We start from the raw sequence: 22,369 nt of genomic DNA on the forward strand, positions 1-22,369 counted from the left end.
ATAGGCAGAGGGAGAAGCAGGCTCCCTGTAGGGAACCCAATATGGGACTCGATCCCAGACCCCACGATCACGACCTGATCCAAAGGCAGACACGCAACCACTGAGCCACCCGGGTGCTCCTGCTTTGCTTTTTCAAGACTGCTTTGGCTATTCTGAATCATTTGTTTCCATAAAAATTTTAGTATTGTTTGTTCTAGCTTTGTGAAAAATTCTTTTGGTATTTTTTTTTTCTTTTGGTATTTTGATAGGGATTGCATTAATCTGTAGATTGCTTTGTGTAGGATGGACATTTTAATATTTGTTCTCCTGATCCATGATGATGAAATATCTTTCCATTTGTTTGTATCATCTTCAATTTCTTTCATCAGTGTCTTAGAGTTTTTAGAGTACAAGTATTTCACTTCTTTGGTTAAGTTTATTCCTAGGTATTTTATTATTTTTGGTGCAATTGTATATGGAATTGTTTTCTTAATTCCTCCTTCCGTTACTTCATTATTAGTGTATAGAAATAGATTTATGTATGCTGATTTTGTATCCTTTAACCTTACTAAATTCATTGATCAATTCTAACAGTTTTTTTTAGTGGAGTCTTCAGGTTTTCTATATATATTATTATGTCGTCTGCAAATAGTGAAAAGTTTTACTTCTTCCTTACCAATTTGGATGTCTTTTATTTCTTTTTCCTTTTTTTTTTTTTTTGTCTGATTACAGTGGTTACAACTTGCAGTAATATGTTGAATAAAAATTAGAGTGGATATCTGTCTTCTTTCTGATCTTATGAGAAAAGCTTTTACTTTTTCACTACTGAGTATGATATTAGCTGTGATACTAGCCATATATGATTTCCATATATGGTCTTTATAATGTTGAGGTATGTTCCCTTCAAACCTACTTGTAGAGGGTTTTTTTCTTTAATGGGTGTTGTACTTGTTGAACGCATTTTCTGAACCTGTTGAAATGCTCATGTAGTTTTTATCCTTTCTCTTGTTGATGTTTATATGTGAATATTGAACAACGTTTGCATCCCAGAAATATATCCCATTTGATCATGGTGAATGATTTTTTTAAGGTATTGCTGGATTCAGTTTGCTAGTATTTTGTTCAGTATTTTTGTATCATGTTCATCAGAGATGGTCTCCATCCCCCAACCCCCCTTGGTGGTGTCTTTATCTAGTTTTGGTATCAGGGTAATGCTGGCCTCAGAGTGAATTCGGAAACTTTCCTTCCTCTTCTATTTTTTTTGTATTACTTTGAGAAGAATATGTATTAACTCTTCAAATGTTTGGTAGAATTCACCTGTGATACCTTCTAGTCCTGGGCTTTTGTTTTTTGGGAGTTTTTTGATTTCTGATTCAACTTTATTTCTGGTAAGCAGTCTATAAAAATGTTCTATTTCTTCCTGGTTCAGTTGTGGGAGACTATATGTTTCTAGGAATTTATGCATAGGTTGTATAATTTGTTGGCATATAATTTTTCATAATATTCTCTTATAATCCTTTATATTTCTGGGATGTCCATTGTTATTTTTCCTCTTTCATTTCTAGTTTTGTTTACTTGAGTCTGAATTTTTTTTCTTCTTTTTTTGATGAGTCTGGCTAAAGGTTTATCAATTTTGTTGATCTTTTCAAAGAACCAGTTCCTGGTTTCATCTATCTGTTCTATTGTTTTTTTCGTTTCTATTTTATTTATTTCTGCTCTGATCTTTATTATTTTCTTCCTTCTATTGGTTTTGGGTTTTGTGTGTTCTTCTCCTTCTAGCTCCTTTAGGTGTAAGGTTAGGGTGCTCATTTGACATTTTTCTTGCTTCTTAGGATAGGCCTCTATTGCTATAAACTTCCCTCTTAGAACAGCTCTCACTGCATCCAAAGATTGTGGACCATTTTGTTTTCATTTTCATTTATCTCCATGTAATTTTTGTTTCTTGTTTGATTTCTTGGTTGGCCCATTAATTGCTTAGTAGCATATAAGCCTCCATATGTTTGTGTTCTTTCCAGATTTTTCTTGTGGTTGATTTCTAGTTTCATAGTCTTGTGGACAAAAAAGATGCATAATATAACTTCAGTCATTTTGAATTTGTTTCCTCATATGTGATTTATTTTGGAGAATGTTCTTTGTGTATTCCACTGTTTTAGAATGTGTATCCCACTGTTGTAGAATGGAATGTTCTGAATATATCTGTTATGTCCACCTGGTCCAATATGTCTTTCAAAGCCACTGTTTCCTTGTTGATTTTTTATTTGGATGCTGTATCCATTGAAAAAATTGGAGTGTTAAAGTATCCTACCATTAATGCATTACTAGTACTTTATGTTTGTTAATTGCTTCTTTATGTATTTGGGTGCTCCCATATTAGGTGCATAAATATTTACAGTTGTTGTGCCTTGTTGGATTATTCCCTCTATGGTTATGTAGTTTCCTTCTTTTTCTCTTGTTAAAGTCTTTGTTTTAAAGTCTATTTTGTCCCATATAAATATTGCTACCCTGGGTTTCCTTTCACTGCCATTTGCATGATAAATTATTTTCCATCCCTTAACTTCCAGTCTGAATGTTTCTTTAGGTCTGAAATAATGCTCTTATAGGCAGCATATGGATGTGTCTTCATTTTTATCCATTCTGTCACCCTGTGTCATTAGATTGAAGCATTTTGTCCATTTACATTCAAAGTGATTATTGATAGATGTGTACGTATTGCCATTTTGTTACTTGTTTTGTAGTTCTCTGTTCCTTCTCTTGCTTTCTTCTCTCAGAGTTTGCTGGCTTACTTTAGTAATATGCTTGGATTCCCTTCTCTTTATATTTTACCTTTTACTGGTTTTTTATTTGTTATCATTAGGTTTATGTATAACGTCTTATGCATGTAGCAGTCTGTATTAAATTAATGGTTTTTTTAAGTGTGAGCCCATTCTAAAAGCACTAAATTTTTACTCCCCTTCTACATTTCAGGTATATGGTGTTGTACTTTACATTCTTTTATTTTGTGAATCCCTTCACTAATTTTTACAGATATACTTGATTCTACTGCTTTTGTGCTTTTGTTTTGTTTTTTTTTTTACTCTTGGTTGCGGTCTTTCTTTTCCACTTGAAGAATCCCCTATAACTTTACATTTAGAGTTGTCTTAGTGGTCATGAATTCTTTTAACATTTGTTTGTGGGAAACCCTTTATCTCTCATCTTTTGAGTGATAGCCTGGCTAGATTGAGTATTCTCAATTACTGGGTTGGTATTTTTTTATTTTGTTTGTCTGGTTGTTTGTTTGTTTTGTTTTGTTTTGTTTTTTGCACTACTTTGAATGTATTATGCCACTCACTTCTGGCCTGCAAAGTTTCTGTTGAAAAATTAGCTGATAGCCTTGTATGTAACTGTTTTCTTTGCTCTTACTGCATTTCAGGTTCTCTCTTTATCATCACTTTTTGCCATTTTACTTAGTATATGTCTTCTTGTGGACTTCTTGGATTTATTTTGATGGGAGCTCTCTGTGCCTCTTTGATCTGGATTTCTGTTTCCTTCCCCAGAATCAGGAAATTTTCGACTATTCTTTCTTCAAATATATTTCCTACCCCCTTTTCTCTCTCTTCTGCTTTTAGTATTCTTATAATGTGAATATTATTATGCTTGATGGTATCACTGAATTCCCTTAATCTTTCCCTTAATCATTTTTTAATTATTATTTTTTCTTTTTCCTGTTCCACTTGATTATTTTCCATTATTCTATCCTGCAGGTCACTAATCTATTCTTCTGCTTTCTCTAATGTACTATTTATTTCTTTTAGTGTATTTCTAATTTCAATCATTGAGTTCATCATTTCTGATTTTTTTTGCATGTGTTTTCTATCTCTTTGGTGAATTCTTTTCTCAAGTTCAGTGGATGTCTTTATGACCATTACTTCATTTATTTATTTATTTTTATTTTTTTTAAAGATTGATTTATAAGTACCCAAATCAGCATCCAATGTACTATCTAGTATAAATACTTTGTCTTCAATAGTTTTATTTATTTTTTAAAATATTTTATTTAAATTCTGTTTGCCAACATATAACACCCAGTGCTCCTCCCATCAAGTGCCCTCCTGCTCATCACCCAGTTACCCCATACCCCTACTCTCCTCCCCTTCTGAAACCCTTTGTTTGTTTCTCAGAGTTAGGAGTCTCTCATGGTTTGTCTTCCTCTCTAATTTTTCCCCACTCAATTTCTCTCCTTTCCCTTATGGTCCCTCTCACTATTTCTAATATTCCACATATGAGTGAAATCATATAGATAATTGGCTTTCTCCAATGGACTTATTTCACTCAGCATAATACCCTCCAGTTCCATCCATGCTGAAGCAGATTGTAGATATTCATCCTTTTTGATGGCTGAGTAATATTCCATTATATGTTTTATATATAAAACATATATATATATGTATATATATATATATATATATGCTATTATGAACGTTGAGGTGCAGATGTCCCATCATTTCACTACATCTGTATCTTTGCGGTAAATACCCAGTAGTGCAATTGCTGAGCCATAGGATAGCTCTATTTTTAACTTCTTGAGAAACTACCATGTTGTTTTCTAGAGTGGTTGTACCAGCTTACATTCCCACCAACAGTGCAAGAGGGTTCCCCTTTCTCCACATCCTCATCAACATTTGTTGCTTCTTGTCTTGTTAATTTTAGCCATTCTCACCAGTGTAAGGTCGTATCTCACTGTGGTTTTGTTTGTATTTCCCTGATGGCAAGTTGTGTAGAGCATTTTTTCATGTGCTTGTTGGTCATCTGTGTGTCTTCTTTGGAGAAATTTCTCTTCATGTCTTCTGCCTATTTCTTGACTGGATTGTTCGTTTCTTGGGTATTGAGTTTGATAAGTTCTTTATAGATCTTGGATACTACCCATTTATCTGATATGTCATTTGCAAATATCTTCTCCCGTTCTATAGGTTGCCTTTTAGTTTTGTTAACTGTTTCCTTTGCTGTGCAGCAGCTTTCTATTGATGAAGTCCCAATAGTTCATTTTTGCTTTTGTTCTAATCATAGATGTGTCTTGCAAGAAGTTGCTGTGGCTAATGACCATTAAATTCTCTTATCAGGCATATTACTTATCTCCATTTCATTTAGTGCTTTTGCTATGATTTTGTCCTGTTCTTCCATTTGAGACATATTCCTCCATCTCCTCATTTTGACTAATTCTCTATGTCTGTTTCTGTGTGTTAGGGAAGTCAGCTACACATTCATTTTGATCTTGTTATTTTATCTAGTTTGACAATCTTTGCCTTTGGGTTAGAAGGATTAATATGTTTTCATTAAATATAACTGATGTGGTTGGATTTGGGTTCCATTTTGCTTTTTAACTTTTTTGTTTATCTCTCTCTCTTTTTTTTTTTTTTTTTTTTTTTTTTTTTTTTTTTTTGTCTTTTGCTCTTTCTGTACTGTATTTTTTTGGGTTAGATAAATATCTTCTAGTGTAATGTGTAATTCCTTGGATTTTTTCCACTGTTTTTTTTTTTTAATCATTGCTTTAGGAATTGCATTATATGTTCTAACTTACCACAGTATCCTTAAGATGCATACTAACAGTATTCTATTAAAATATGAACTGTGCTCTAGTATAACATTTCCTTCCATTCAACCTATTGTTGTCATATATATAATCTTTTTATGTTATAAGCCCAGCAACATTGTTCCATAATTATGACTTATATAACTCTTACAAAGAGTTTAAGAATCCACACACATGCATATACACACGCAAGTTCTTTCACATTTATCTAAAATTATCTTTCTGCTGTTGTTTATTTCCGTAGATTCATAACTGGTTTAATTTCTTTTTAGCCTAAAGATTTCTTTAAGATTACTTAAAAGTCAAGACACCAACAACTATTCTTTCAGTCTTTTTGTTTTGATTTTAAGTCTTTTCATAATTTGGATCTCTCTCTCCTATTTCTTTACACTTGTAATTTTTACTGAAAAATGAACATTTTATATAATATATTGTAGCAGCTCTGGCTTCTCATCTCTTCTCTTGAAGGTTATTGCTGTTGCTGTTTGTTTAATGGCTCGCCTAGATTAATTCTGTAGAATATATCCCCCCTGCAATGTGTGTCTACAGATGAACTCTACTCAACATTTTTTGTTTGTTTTTTCATTTTTTGTGTTTAAGTCTAGCTTCATAGGGGACATCTCTCAGTCAGCATAACTTTTTTTTTCCAGTCAGCATAACTTAATTAGCAAATAGCTAACAGGTTATACTCAAACACTTTGAGTTTTCTATGGCTTCCATCCTTTACCAACGGATCTGAGTTGAGGAATGCTGTTACTTTCTGCCATGCTTTCTCATGTCTTCTCTACATGTGTACAAAATGTCATGTTCAGATAGGATCAGTAAATTGTTAAAGGTCTGTCTAGTCTTTGTTGAGTGTGCACACAACTACTTACTACTTAGTATATAAGGAGCTTATCAAGGGTCTCTGTTGCTGTTTCATTCCCCTGTCTTGTTAAATTTATGACTGCTCTACCAGTTAGTTGCTTACCCCAACCAGGAGTGTAGCCTCAGGCTAGCCAACATATAGGTTATCTTTTTTTTTTTTTTTTTTTTTTACATATAGGTTATCTTCATTGCCACAGTGATCAGTATTGTTTCAACTCTCAGAGGCATGTTGAGTTTCCACACCACTTCAAATCAAGTCAGCAACCTGCATCACCTTGCTAGTTTTCAGGGCTTGCCTTACCCTTACAGATTACCTTTCCTACCTAGCAGGGAACTGGCATGGGAGCACAGCCTCAGGCTAAAATATCACAGTTTTTCTCTATTTTTATTCAAGGCTAAGTTTAATAAATGCTTCTTAATTTGTTGTATGCCTTTTTTCAGTTCCCCCTGTCCTGAAATGATTTGGGTTTGTTGTTGTTTTCACAGTTTAGTATGGTTTTCTTTTTGTTTTTAGGTAGAAGATTTATTGAACTCTGCACTCTGCCATTCCAAAATTCCTACCCTCAGGTCTTGAGTTTTTTATTATTTTCCTACATCAGAAGCTAAATGTTTTTTTCCAGGAATGTATATTAATAAAATAATAAAGAATTACCACAGTTATTCTAAAGTAGAGGGAAAAGGAAGTTATTGTATCACTAGAATATTATATTTAGGGGCTCCTGGGTGCCTCAGCAGTTGAGTGTCTGACTTTGGCTCAGGGTCCTGGGATCAAGTCCCACATCAGGCTCCTACAGGGAGCCTGCTTCTCCCTCTGCCTACGCTTCTACCTTTTTCTCTGTGTCTTTCATGAACGAATGAATGAATGAATAAGTAAATATAAATAAGTAAAATGTATTTTCAGACCAAGCTAGTTTGCTGAAATGATACCATGGCTATTGTTCTTTTAACTCTTTTTTTTTAAAAAAGTCTTTTAAAAACATCTCTTGCTTTTTAACTTATTTCTTTATTGTGTATGTAAATGTCTTTATGTGTGATAAGTTTATTGCTTCTTTATCCATAATATCCAAGTAAATAACACACACTGGCTTTGGCACTCTGCCATCATTCATGAACATAAAACTGAACTCAGTTATGTGAGGGATCACACTTTCAAGTAAAACTAGTATGAAATGAAGCTAGTATGAACCGTTGGCCTTTATTTCTCAGCATCGCTTCCATTATCATCATTTGGCTCATAGTAATAAACTATTTCTGTGTTGCAAAAAGGGGTGTCTCTTCTTAACTAAGCATCTAGTAAAGCTTGTTTCGCCACATGTAAATGGAGATGTAAATAAATAAAATATTAATAAGCATTATACTTAATATTAAATCATAAATTTAAAATAGGCTTAAGAATCTAAAGTGTTAGTACAGTAACAGAATTATTACATGTGAAAATCATGTAATTTATAAAAACATTTTCTCAGATTTTAATAGAATTTTAGGATACAAATGACAAGCTATCCTTAAAATATCACACATTGTATAAGGGTTCCAATATAAGACTAGTCTGCAGCTCATGGACTGACTATATGATTTCAACATCACCTGTTGATGTTGAATAGTCTATATATTTAACCAGTCAAATCCACTGATGAATTTTTAAAAATATTAGTATGTCCTATGAAATATTTAGGACATATTTATGCCAAAAAGTAATTCATTGTTTATCTGAATATTAAATTTAACTAGAATCTTGCATTTTTATATGCTAAATATGGAAACTGTACTTTGCCTACCATACAGTTGCAAAGATGGTCTCATATTTTCTTCTAAAATTTTATAGTTTTAGTTTTCATATTTAGATCTATAATTCCTTTTGAGCTAAGTTTTTTATGTAGTGACATAGTGGGTTTTTTTCCTCATGCTTATGCAGTTGTCCAAGATCATTTGTTGAATAGACTGTCTTTTCTTCCATTGAATTACCCTTCTACGTGTAGCAGACACACACTAAGGTGGACCTCCAATATGTCATGCCCTTGTATAAGTCCCTCCCCTTAAATGGGAGCAGAAGTTGTGACTTGCATCTAGCCAATCAGATATATCAAAGGTAAAGGAATTCTACAGATATAATTAAAGTTCCAAGTCAGTTGATATCGAGTTAATTAAAAAGGAGATCCTAAAAATGAACTATTGGGACTTCATCAAGATAAAAAGCTTTTGCACCACCAAGGAAGCAGTTGACAAAATCAAAAAACAACCAACAGAATGGGAGAAGATATTTGCAAATGTCTTATCAGATAAAGGGCTAGTATATAAAATCTATAAAGAACTTATCAAACTAAAAACCCAAAGAACAAATAATCCAAGAAATGGGCAGAAGGGGTGCCTGAGTGACTCAGTGGTTGAGCATCTGCCTTCGGCTCAGGGTGTGATCCCGTGTCCTGGCATTGAGTCCCACATCGAGCTCTCCCCCCCCAGGGAGCCTGCTTCTCCCTTTGCCTGTGTCTCTGCCTTTTTCTCTGTGTCTCTTATGAATAAATACATAAAATCTTTTTAAAAAGAAATGGGCAGAAGACACGAGCAGACATTTCTCCAAAAAAGACGTATAAATGCCAATAGACACATTAAAAAATGCTCAACATCACTCAGCATCAGAGAAGTACAAATCAAAACCACAATGAGATACCATCTCACACCAGTCAGAATGGCTAAAATTAACCACTCAGGAAATAACAGATGTTGGCGAGGTTGTAGAGAAAGGGGAACCCTCTTACACTGCTGGTGGGAATACAAGCTGGTGCAACCACTCTGGAAGACAGTTTAGAGGTTCCTCAAAAATTTGAAAATAGAGCTACCTATGACCCAGTAATTGCACTACTAGGTATTTATCCCAAAGATACAAATGTGGTGGTCCAAAGGGGCACCTGCACACCCAGCAGTGTCCACAATAGCCAAACTATGGAAAGAGCCCACATGTCCATTGACAGATGAATGGATAAAGAAGAAGCGGTATATATACACAGTGGAATATTACTCAGCCATCCAAAAAAATGAAATCTTGCCATTTGCAATGATGTGGATGGAACTAGAAGGTATTACGCTAAGCAAAATATGTCCATCAGAGAAAGACAATTATATGATCTCACTCATATGTGGAATTTAAGAAACAAAACAGAGAAGCATAGAGGAAGTGAGGGAAAAATTAGATGAAATCAGAGAGGAAGATAAACCATAAGAGACTCTTAATCATAGGAAACAAACTGAGGGGAGGAGGATGTGGGGATAGGGTAACTAGATTATGGACAAGAATGGCATGTGATATAATGAGCACTGGGTATTATATAAGATTGGTGAGTCACTGAACTCTACCTCTGAAACTAATAATACATTATATGTTAATTGAATTAAAATTTTTAAAAAGGGAGAAAATAAAAGGAAATCCTGAATAAACCTGATTTAATCAGTTAAAGTCATTACAATAAGAGCAGATAGGGCCCCCTGTAGAGAGAGAGATCTTACTGGACTTGAGGAAACAAGCCTTCATGAGTTCTACAACTGCAAGGAAGTGAATTCTGCCAGAGAGGACCCCAAGCCTCAGATTTCATGGTGGCCAACGCTTTAATTTCAGCCTTGTAAGATCCTGAGAAAAGGACCCAGTTACAGAAACTGAGACAGTAAATTTATGTTGTTTTAAGTTTCTAAGTTTGTGGTTTGTTGCATATCATTAGAAAACTAATATGTTACCTTTGTCAAGAGACCATTTTGTTTTAAGATTTTATTTATTTATCCATGAAAGACACAGAGGAGAGAGATAGGCAGAAACATAGGCAGAGGAAGAAGCAGGCTCTATACAGGGAGCCTGATGTGGGACTTGATCCCGGGCCTCCAGGGTCACACCCTGAGCTGAAGGCAGGTGCTAAACCACTGAGCCACCCAGGGATCCCCATCAAGAGATTATTGATCACATATATGTGTGAGTCAACTTTTGGACTCTGTCCTTTTCCATTTATCTCTTTCTCTAATCCTAATTCAGGGAAATAATGTCTTCATTATACAGCTTTATAATATTCTCAAATTAGGCAATGTTAAGTCCTTTAACTGTATTCTTTGTCTTCAAATTATTTTGCTATTCTAGTTCCCTTGAATTTTCATATAGATTTCAGATTAAGCTTGTCAACTTCTACAAAAGAATATAATGGGATTTCATTGAAATTATAAATCAATTTGGTGGAAACTGACATCTTAACTATATTGCATCCTTTGATCCATGGGCACAGTCTCTCTCTCTGTATAGTCAGGTGATCTCCAATTTCTCTCAGTAGTACTTTTTAATTTTCATTGTACAATTATGCACATATCTTGTGGAATTTATCTCTAAGTATTTCGTGTTTGGGGATGCTATTGTAAATAGTATTTTTGTTCCATTTTCTAACTGTTCTTTACTAATATAAGAATATTTCTTATTTGTATAGGTCTTCTGGAACTTGTGATTGGCTTATGTCCCAATAAACTCATCATAAATTTAAAATACCATAAGTCAAAAATGCATTTGATACACCTAAACCTACCAAGCATCCTGTTTTAGTCAAGCCTACCTTAAATGAACTCAGAACACTTAAATTAGCCTACAGTTAGGCAGAATTATCTAACACGAGACCTATTTTATAATCAAGTGTTGAGTATTTCATATAGTTGATTGAATACTGTGCTGAAAGTGACAGACACAATGGTTGTATGGGTACAGAATGATTGTAAGCATAAGCATATCGGTTGTTTTTTCTCATTGTCATGTGGTGGACTAGGAGTTGTGGCTTGCTGCTGCCGCCCAGCATTATAAGACAATATTGTACTGCATATTATTCTTTCCAGGAAAAGATCAGAATTCAAGATTTGAAGTATAGTCTGTACTGACTGTGTATCACTTTTGCACCATCATAAGTCAAAGAATCATAGGTTGAACTGTCAAAGTCAGGAACTGTCTGGATTGTCCTTATATCCTGTGACCTTGCTAAACTTAGTAATTTTGATATTCTGAATTCCTTATGATTTCTACATATACGATCATGTTGTCTGTATAGAATGGCAGTTTTATATCTGTTTCCAAATTTTGTGCCATTTATTTTATTTTCCTTATTGTACTGGTTAGGACCTCTAATATACAGCTAAAGAGATGTGCTGAGCATGGACATCTGTGTCTTTTTTTTCCAATTTCATGTAGAATGCATTGCATCTTTCTCCATGAAGTCTGATGGTGGTTATAGATTTTGTATCAATACCTTTTATCTAATTGAGGAATCCTCTTCCTATTTATAATTTTCTGACTTAAATTTTTTTTTTAACGAATGAGGCAATTTATTAACCCAGCATTTGTTCTAATGCTTCTTGTTGGCAGCTGCCACCTGTCCGGCGATTCTGTCCAGATCCCGCTGTCCCTGAGGTGTCAGTTTGCGGCCCCCATCTTGGTCCTTTTCCACCATTTTCAGCCCCTCTAGGGCTTGGAGGACCCTGCGGGCCACGCTCTTGGAGCCTCTGCTGAAGTGGCTGGGCATGACCCCGTTTCTCTGACGTCCCCCGTAGATCTTAGTCATGGAGCCGACCCCAGCGCCGCCCCGGAGGTACAGGTGCCGTACTGTGGAAGCAGCTCGTGTGTAGAACCAGTTCTCATCGTAGGGAGCAAGCTCTTTATGCTTGGCCAGCTTGACAGTGTCCACCCATTCAGGGACTTTCAGCTTCCCAGACTTTTTGAGGAAGGCTGCCAGAGCTCTGACGAACTCCTGCTGGTTCACCTCTTTTACAGTAACTCCAGGCATCGTGTGGCCTCCGCGCTGCCAGCCAGGGGAAAAAGGTTATTTTGTTTTTTGGTTTTTGTTTTTGTTTTTGTTTTGTTTTGTTTTGTTTTGTTTGCCAAATGCTTATTTTGCTTCTATCAATGTAACCATAGAATTGTATTTTATTCTGGTAAGAGAGTGCATTACAGGGATTGATTTTCAACTTACCCTTTCAGGGATAAACGCCATTTGGTCATTTTATATTTTTATAAATTTTTATAAAAATTTTTATTTATTGCTGTACTTAACTCTAATTTTATAAAGAATTTTTGCATCCATGTTTATGAGGAATATTGATTTGTAGTTTTCTTATAATGTCTGGTTTTTATATCAGGGTAATGCTAACATTTTATTACACATAAAATAAGTTGCAGGTATTCCACTTTCCTCTCATGAAAAAAATTGTGTTTGAGAGAATTCATCATTATGGCCATCTGAGTCTTCAGTTATCTTCATGAGAAATTTTTAATTAAAAATTTAATTTGTTTAGTTGATATAGAGTATTAATGTGTTCTGTTTTATCTTGATCCATCTTGATAATTTGCATTTTTCAAGAAATTTGTTCATTTTATCTAGATTATTAAATTTATTAACTTGAAGTTATTTGCAGTATTTCTTTATTATCTTTTAATGACTAGATTAAGTAATGGTATCTCTCTTTTGTTCCTGAGATGGACTTTTTTTTTCTCTTGATTGGTCTATATAAAGTTTAATATTTTCAAAGAATCTGCTTTTGTTTTCATTATTTCTCTACTTGTTATGCTTTGTTCATTTCTGTCCTAATCTTTTATTGTTTCTGTTTTGATTCCTCTGGGTTTGTTTTGCTTTTTTTTCTGTTGGTTTTTTAATATGGAAGTGCACAATGTCAACCGAAATCTTTCTTCTTTCTAACATAGGTGTTTAAAGCTATAAATTTCCCTTATAACTGCTTTAACTGCATCCCCTAAATTTTGATATGTTATGTGTTCCTTTTTATTCAGTCCAAAACATTTTCTAATCTCTGTTACAATTTCTTTTTTGATCCATAGGAATGTGTTCCTGAATTTTAAAATAATTGATGAATTTCCAGATAGGTTTCTGTTATTGATTTCTTACTTACTTTGTCTTAATGTCAATTATTTTTAATTTGTTGAAGTTTGTTTTATGACTCTGCATACGATTTATGTTGGTGGTTGTTTCATATGCACTTAAAATGAATGTGAATTAGGTCAAATTGGTTGATAGTGTTTTATGTCTTTCATAACACTTATTTTCTGTTTACTTCTTCTACACTTATCAAGAGAAGAGTGTTGAAATTTCTGACTTTCATTGTTACTTACTCTATTTTTCATTTTCCTACTGTCACTTTTATCTCATATATTTAAACTCCATTATTATGTATACAGTCATTTAAAATTATTTTGATGCTTCGAACCATTTATCATTATGAAATATTTCTGTTTTTCCCAGGCAATTTTATTATTCTAAAATCTACTTTGTCTAGGGGTGCCTGGGTGGTTCACTTGGGGGCACCTGGGTAGCTCAGTCAGCTAAGCGTCTGACACTTGATTTTGGATCAGGTCATGATCTCAGGGTTGTGAGATTGAACTCTGCATCAGGCTCTGTGCTGGACATGGAACCTGCTTAAGATTCTCTCTCTTCCTCTCCCTCTGCCCCTCCCCACTCTGCTCAAGCATATGTGCCCATGCTCTCTCTCTCTAAAAAAATTATAATAATAAAATAAAATCTACTTTGTCTAAATTAACATAACCATTCCAGTTATTTTATTAGTGTTTGAATGATACATGCTTTCTACTCAGTTTTCTTCTAATCTGTCTTTGTCTTTACATTTCTTATTAGTTTCTGTAGAAAGCATGTAATTGAGTCTTGCTTTTTTTCCAACCTGAGAATCCTAGCCTTAAATTTGGAGTGTTTATTTACATTCCTTATAATTATTAGTACATTTGGATCTCAATCTACCATGTTGCTGTTTAATTTCACTCTGTTCCATCTGTACTTCTTTTTGTCCTCTTCTTTTAGGTTAATTGATTATATTTTAGGATTTCTTTATTTCCACTATTGAGTTATTAGCTATGACTCTGTTTTGATTTTTAGTAGTTCTAAGTTTTATAATGTTAACTTTTAACTTCTCCCAGTCTTCAAATAATATTATTCTGTGTTATATAGAATATGTGAACCTTCTATCAGTATACTTCTGTCCTTTGTGCTATTGTTGTCAAACATTTTGCTTCCACACATACTTAATATACTTTATTATTACTGCATTAGGTAAGCAGTTACCTTTCAAAAAGATTAATTAATAAGTAAAAAAAAGCATTTTATGTTTACCTATTTTATTATTATATATAACTAAATTATCATTTGTAATATTTTAATTTTATTTCAGTAGGTTCAGGTTCCCATCTGTTGTCCTTTCCTTGTTCCTAAAAAACTTGTTTGACCTTTCTTGTACTGCAGGCTTGCTATTACTGAATTACCTTAATTTTTGTTTTTCTGAGAAAAAAAATCATCTCCTCTTCATTTCTAAGTCTGTTTTCATTGGATATAGAATTCTAGGCTGACAGTTCTTTCAGTTCTTTAAAACTGTCGTGTCATCATCTTTTGGCTTGCATAGTTTATGATGAGAAGTCTGCCATAGTTCCTTGTTTTATGTATGTAATGTTTCTTTTCTCTCTGATTGCTATTAAAATTGTTTATCACCAATATTCTACTATTTTATTATGATATGCATTGATATGGGTTCTTGTGTTTTTCTCATACGGACTTTATTGATGTTCTTCAAGAAAGTTGAGGGACACCTCGGTGGCTCAGTGGTTGAGCATCTGCCTTTGGCTCAGATCGTGATCCCAGAGTCCTGAGATTGAGTCCCATATCAGGATCCCCACAGGGAGCCTGCTTCTCCCTCTGCCTATGTCTCTGCCTCTCTCTGTGTCTCTCATGAATAAATAAATAAGATACTAAAAAAAAGAAATTTGAAAAAATTTATACCATTATTTAAAATATTTTTCCTATTGTTCTCCTACCCCCATTGTTTTCTTCTGTGTTTATATGTGTGTGGGTATTTTTGCGTGTGCATGTACGTATACATATATTCATATAGGTAGATACATATATACATAAATGCGTTAGATTGTTTGATATTATCCAAGGATTACAAATATTGTCTTTCCCTTTATCTCTTTTTTCATCTTTTTTTTTTCTTTTTTCATCTTTTCTGTCTGCTTCACTTTGGATAATTTTTCATTCTTTATCTTCATAAAAACTGGTCTTTTCTTTTTTAGTTATCTAATGTGTTATTGATCTCATAAAGTGAAATTTTCATTTCAGATACTGTATTTCTCTTCCCTAGAAATGCTGTGTTTAAAAATATATATTTTGCATCTATCTCCTCATCATGTTTTACATGTTGTCTTTGAACATATTTGTAATAGCTCATTTCAGGTTTCTGTCTTATAAATCCATCATTTCTGTTACTTTTTATGTTTCTGCTGATTGATTTTTCTCCTGGTTATTGGTAACATTTTGTTTCTTTGTCTGGTAAGTAAATGCCATACATTATGAATTTTCCATTGTTGAGTACTAGATTTTGTTGTGTTTCTTTATGAAGTGTCAGGGTTTGTTTGGCTAGCAGTAAAATTGCTTTTGGATTAGACTGATACATTCAAGGCCTTTTTTTTTTAAGATTTTATTTATTTATTTATTTGAGAGAGAGAGATTGCATGCATGTGAGCAGGGGGAGGAGCAGAAGGAGAGGGAAAAGAATCTCAAGCAGACTCCACTCTGAGCACAGAGGCTGATATGAGGCTAGTTCTCACCACCCTAAGATCATGACCTCAGCCGAAACCAAGAGTGGGATACTTAACTAAGCCACCCAGGTGCCCCTCAAGGTCTATGTCTAAACTGTTTTGGAGTGATTCTAGTTTGACCTTTACTCTAGGAGTAATATTGCCACATACCTAAAGTGTGGCCCTTTTATGATCTATCTTGATTGCTCTTTTTTTTGAAACCTCTATTCTATGGGTGATATGACCTTCCTGTCTTGAACTTTGGGAATTGTTCCTTTTGGAGCTTCCTTGTAATTGTTTCTACCCTGGAGTTCCTCATGATTTTTCATCCTATATATGGACACATTGGTATTTAGTCAAAGAATCAAGGAGACCCTTTTGCTCCCTTCTGCTGGATACATAGTCCTTCAAATTCTACCCATTTCAGCCTCCTCCAACTCTAATCTCTGACTTCTCAACTCAGTTGAGAATCTTGGACTCTATTTGCGTTCTTCCTCCTCTGTGCTACCATTCAAGAGTTACCTTCAGACAGAAAGCTTGTGTTATTGTAGGATTTACTGGATTTTCTTCTTTTCTTTCAGACATCATAATCTCTGCTACCTGTCTCCTATGTTCTGAAATAGGTTTTTCCTACATTTTGTCAGCTTTTATTGGTAAAGATTGGGGGTTAATTTTTGACCCACTTACTCCTCAGGACTGGAAGCAAAATCTATTACATTTGTTTTTAATAAATATTTACTTTCAATTACTTTCAATTGAAAGTCTTATTATTGTCTCCTTGAAGGGAAGATGCTTGTTTTCTCTGTAACTGTTGAGCATGTTTTGTCCTGGTTTTTAACCGTCATACTATTATGTGTTCTAGATGTGGCTTTCTTTATATTTAATCTCCTTTGGATTCATGCTACTTTTTAAATTTGTGATTTGATAATAATTTTGAAAAATTTTTTATCTCTTCAAATATTACTTCTTCCTCATTCCCTCTTTTCCCTTCTTCTACTATTGTATTTATTTTAGGCTTTTCATCATATTGCATACATTCTTTTATGTATTTCCATCCTTTTACATATATGTTTTCATGTTGGTCTAGATATTTTCTTTTTTTTTTAAAGATTTTATTTGTTTATTCATGAGAGAGAGAGAGAGAGAGAGAGAGAGAGAGGCAGAGACACAGGTAGAGGGAGAAGCAGGCTCCATGCAGGGAGCCTGACGTGGGACTCGATCCCAGGTCTCCAGGATCAGGCCCTGGGCCGAAGGCAGTGCTAAACCTCTGAGCCACCCGGGCTGCCCTAGATATTTTCTTCTGACTTTTATTCCAATTCACTAATTGTCTCCTCAGATATACCTAACCTGCAATTATGTTTTTAACTATATGTATTGTATTTTCAGTCCTAAAATTTCCATTTCATTTTTCTTCTAATTTATATTTCTCTGCAGTATTCTCCATGATACTCTTTGATTTCTTAGTTTTAAGTAACAATTATTTTTAAGTCCATATTTGATCATGCCAACACATAAATCTCTTGTGGTTTTATTTCTACTGACTTTTTTTCTCTTGTAAGTTTATTATTTTTATCTTTTTGTATGCTTCCTTATTTTTTTATTGAATGTCAGGCAGTGTCTCTGAAAATACTATTTATTATATAAGTCTCTGATGTTATCTTTCTCCAGAGAAAATTTGCTTCTTCTCTAATCTCAGAAATTTTCTTCTTGCAGGCAGTTAGCTTTGATTCAAATTACCTCAACACAGTCTGGGACTGAGTAGATTTTGAAACTCAACCTCAGGGTGTCCATGGGCTCTTCTATTTCTGTTTTATTTTTCCTACTAGCTTTTCAGGAGTCTCAATGGAAAGCCTGGATTTTTTGACAGGACCTCTTTCTTGGCAGGCTCTGAAATCCAAATTTTGTTTTCAGCCCTGTGAGACTGCTTACAGCTCTTCTCAGCTTCTCAGCTAGCATCCCAATTTAGAACATCTTGAACCAAAAAGTGACAACTAATGTCAAACTATCTTTTCTTGTTTACCTTCAATCTGGGATCCTGGCCTCTTCATGTCCTCACTACCTTGATAACATACCAGTGCCTTCAAACAGATTTTTAAAAAGTTTGTCCTCATAGTTATTCATGAAGGGAAGTTGACTGAAATAAACTTATCCACAATGGATTTTGCTCAACCTTTTTGAGAATTTGGAGGCATTAGACCCTAAGGAAATTCTATAGAGTTCTTAATCAAGAAATTGTAGTAAGTTTGTTAGTGCCTTCCTTTTAATGTAGTTCCTTTTTTAAAGATGTTTTTATTTATTTATTCATGAGATAGAGAAAGAGAGAGAGAGAGAGGCAGAGACACAGGCAGAGGGAGAAGCAGGCTTCATGCAAAGGAGCCTGACGTGGGACTCGATCCTGGGTCTCCAGGATCATGCCCTGGGCTGAAGGTGGTGCTAACTGCTGAGCCACCCAGGCTGCCCTAATGTAGTTCCTTTTTATGCCTTAGCTAGGCATCCATCCTTTACCTAGTTCCCTTACTCTCTAATGATCATCCAATACAATGTGTAGATCTGAACACTTTATGTTTAAATTCTCATCTCAGAAGCATACAGCTCCCTTAAAATTTACTGTTTCACAGATCCAAACTAAATAGGCATTGAGACCCCTCAAAGATATAGTTGGAATTTTTCCTGAATTTGTGGAATTTTTTACTAACCTTTAAACACTCTGAGAAAATGTACTTGTAAGAAAAAATAAGTGGCTCATGAAAAAAATAAAGTACATTTTGCCATAAATTACTATCGGTTCCTTATGATCCAAATTAAGCCATTTAGCTGATGATACTCCTGCTTTTTGTTTATTGGTTCATTCAACAAATGTTCATTACTTTATCTTTTATTTATAAAGATCGGTGTCATTCAAATATGAAGTTAAAAGTAACATTGCCCCTCTCCTGAAGTTCTACACAGTATGCACTGGAGTGGGACCAAATAATATGCAAAAAACATTACTTATTATGCACCTACTATCTCTTGCTGAGGTACAACAATAAGCAAAAGTAATGGTATCTTTTGAAATCTCCACCCTCAAAAGAGTTTGTACTTTTTTTAAGAAGTGTAAATACTTACACATCACAGGGAAACTTAGATATATGAAAACAGCTTACAGGTGACTATTATAATAGGAGCAGGATGAAATAAATACAACAATAAAGGAATGAGCAGAATACTCCTGGGGTGCTTCCTGGGGAAAGCACAACCAAGCTGAGCTGGGAATGGGGAAACCACAATGGAAGGAGCGGTGCTAAGCCAGCCTTGAAGCAGGAGTAGTATATCAAAAGCCTGCAAAGAAGGAAGGGCATTTGAGTGCAAGGAAATTGCCTACCTTATTTCTTACTAATTTCTAAATAAAATGTCTTCTCTTGATTTTTTACAGTACACTAAACTAATAAGCAGTGTCCTGAATTTTTTTAAGACCTATGTATTTATTTGAGAGTGGGAGAGAGACATAGAGAACACAAGTGGGTGGGGCAGAGGGAAAAGGAGAGAGACTCTCAAGCCAACTCCACATTCAGTGACGCACTCAACATGGGGCTCGATCCCACGATCCTGAGATCATGACCTGAGCCAAAACCAAGTCAAAGGCATAACTGATTGTACCACCCAGGCACCTTGCAATGTCCTAAATTTTTAAAAGTCAGTACTTAGACTCTATACATTTAAAGGACTAAGATTTCTTTTTTTTTTTTTTTTTTTTTTTTTTTTTTTTTTTTTTTAATTAACTTTTATTGGTGTTTAATTTACCAACATACAGAAAAACACCCAGTGCTCATCCCGTCAAGTGTCCACCTCAGTGCCCGTCACCCATTCCCCTCCAACACCCGCCCTCCTCCCCTTCCACCACCCCTAGTTCGTTTCCCCGAGTTAGGAGTCTTTATGTTCTGTCTCCCTTCCTGATATTTCCCAACATTTCTTTTCCCTTCCTTTATATTCCCTTTCACTATTATTCATATTCCCCAAATGAATGAGAACATACACTGTTTGTCCTTCTCCGATTGACTTATTTCACTCAGCATAATACCCTCCAGTTCCATCCACGTTGAAGCAAATGGTGGGTATTTGTCGTTTCTAATTGCTGAGTAATATTCCATTGTATACATAAACCACATTTTCTTTATCCATTCATCTTTCGATGGACACCGATTTCTAAAAGCTCTTGAGTCCCCAAGGACAGGCTAGCCCTTTAGGGGTGACCACCTTAAATCTCTTTGGTTTAGTAGTTCCCTGTGCTTTCAGAAATGCTTCTCATTAGGTCTCTTCACTACCCTGGTCAGCAACCATATAGGGCGGGAAAGGATATAAACTAATCTTTAGTAAAAGGGCTGTGATTCAAAAAAAAAAAAAAAAAAAAGGGCTGTGATTCATTTCAAGAAATGTTGGTATAATAACAGCCTGGTTTTCCCTCCCTCCTGTTTCCTACAAGTACACCATAGGTTATATTTCATAGTATTTCTTAAATACCCTTCTTCAGAAGAGTTTATTTGTAGTTTCTAGTTTCAAAAATACAATACAGATACTTTTTCCACCTCAGCCAACAACATAAATGCATTCTTGATTATGTTCAAATGGTGTTAACTTTGTTTTCTAGAAAGTCTACTAAGAATTCTTAAGAATTTCCTTCATTTGACACAAACTAATCTTGTTTCCTTTAAAAAGAACTACATTGAAACATCTGTCTACACTCACTTCTTGTTTCCATTCTTGAGGCTTACAGTCACTGGAGCTAGAGAAGAGAGAGCAGTGAGCAGACCAAGGGGAGCTGTGTCTGGAGCTCCAGGATATACTCTATAAACACAGGATACATTCTACAAACATAAAGCCAAAAAGGGGGTGTGAGAATGTTGGTGTAAGCTATTAAGGATCGTTTTCTTGTGCTGCCTCCCTAACAATCTAAATACAGTTGACTTTATTACCCAATGTTTTGATTTCATTTTTATGCCTATGAAGCTTGTCCTCACCACTTCTAATTTGTCTTTATTTCATTTTCCCTATAAGATTATTTCACCTTCTTTTTGATCTTCAGTAAATTAAAATTAGCGTTGTACATCTGTTTCCTTTGGTAGATGTAGAACATCATGTATAAAGCTGCTTTTTTTTTCTTTTGGCAATGACAATCATATATGTAAAAGCAATTTGAATCAGTACCACTGTTGTGTATTTGTGTGGCAGATAGTTGTGCCATCGCATCAAAATATTTCAATCCCATTGAAGTGTTTGGGATTGTTCTCAAACCATGCATTTGCCATATTCAATCTTCATTTGTATCTCTTTCAGATTTAATGATCAGATGAATTAAGATACTTATTTAAGATTTTTAGTGTGCGAATTACATAAGGCAGTAATTTTGTTTTAAAAAAAAAAACAATTTGCTAGGGGAAATAGAGCCAAGGAACATTCAGTAATTGTGCAATAAGACTGTTAGTTGATAGCTGAATATTTATTGATTTCTATAATTTTTCACGTAACCCTTTTCTTTCCCTTCATCTCCTTGGTGTAGAACAATCCAATCTCTGTATTGGTAGCTCTTAAAAAGCTCTAATGATCATCAAACCCAACCCCCATTTTACAAATATCTAAACTGCCTAAGAGATGTAAAGTAACTTGCCAAAAAAACCCCACCACCACCACCAACAATAACCCAGAATTCCTAAGTGGCAGAACTAGAATTCTAATCAAGGTCTTTTGACCTCAACTCAAGTGCACTGTCAATTATTCCACACTCTCATTCATTCTTACAGCAAATCAACACACTCCAACTTTCAAGAAATGTAGTAATGATTAAAGATTATGAGGTTTAACCTTTTCTAAGTCTGGTAGTAACTTTTAGAAATGTTGGCACACTTACAATATACATATCCTAAAAGCTGGTATGGCACGTAGTTTCTCTTGCTAGTGTTCTGTCATCTGTACATTATCATGTGTCTATATTCTTTTAAATCTCATAATTACTGACTTTAATGTCGTCTAGATTCAATAATCCTAGGTTGTGCCACCAGCCCTGTGGGAACTAGAATAAGTTATTAGAGCCTTGCAAATGCATTTGACTGCTGCATTCTGTTATTTTTCTCTTCCATTGATAGCCTACAGCTTTAGCTGCTGAGCAGCAGAGAGGCTTAAACCTCTAGGGCCCATTAGATTTAACTTGTTTACTGCATTGATATCTATATGTTAAATGACAAGAGAGTTCAGGTTATTGAATAATTTAAAATTCAGCTCTAATTGGTGTCATATGACCTGGAAAAGGCCATGGATGATGCCAGGAGCATGCTGTGAATTTCTTATAAATAATTCATAAATTAGATTATTCATTTGCCTGGATGTCT

At 34.6% G+C, this 22,369-nt stretch overlaps 2 protein-coding genes across 16 annotated transcripts in view; one reads left to right on the forward strand and one right to left on the reverse strand.

Annotated features, from left to right (window-relative positions):
• The window catches only part of KIAA1328 (KIAA1328 ortholog), a 350,207-nt gene that overhangs the window by 184,689 nt on the left and 143,149 nt on the right, over positions 1-22,369 (forward strand). The window lies entirely within an intron of this gene.
• LOC121484417 (40S ribosomal protein S19-like) lies at positions 11,733-12,235 on the reverse strand. The gene has a single exon (XM_041743663.1). The coding sequence runs from the start codon at positions 12,202-12,204 to the stop codon at positions 11,767-11,769; it is 438 nt and encodes a 145-aa protein (XP_041599597.1). The 5' UTR covers positions 12,205-12,235; the 3' UTR covers positions 11,733-11,766.

The sequence above is a fragment of the Vulpes lagopus genome, chromosome 1 (assembly GCF_018345385.1).
Source record: "Vulpes lagopus strain Blue_001 chromosome 1, ASM1834538v1, whole genome shotgun sequence".
Classification (NCBI taxonomy): Eukaryota; Metazoa; Chordata; class Mammalia; order Carnivora; family Canidae; genus Vulpes; species Vulpes lagopus.

Excerpts from the sequence above, each read along its gene's own strand:
- LOC121484417 (XM_041743663.1), bottom strand. The coding sequence starts at position 12,204 with ATGCCTGGAGTTACTGTAAAAGAGGTGAACCAGCAGGAGTTCGTCAGA.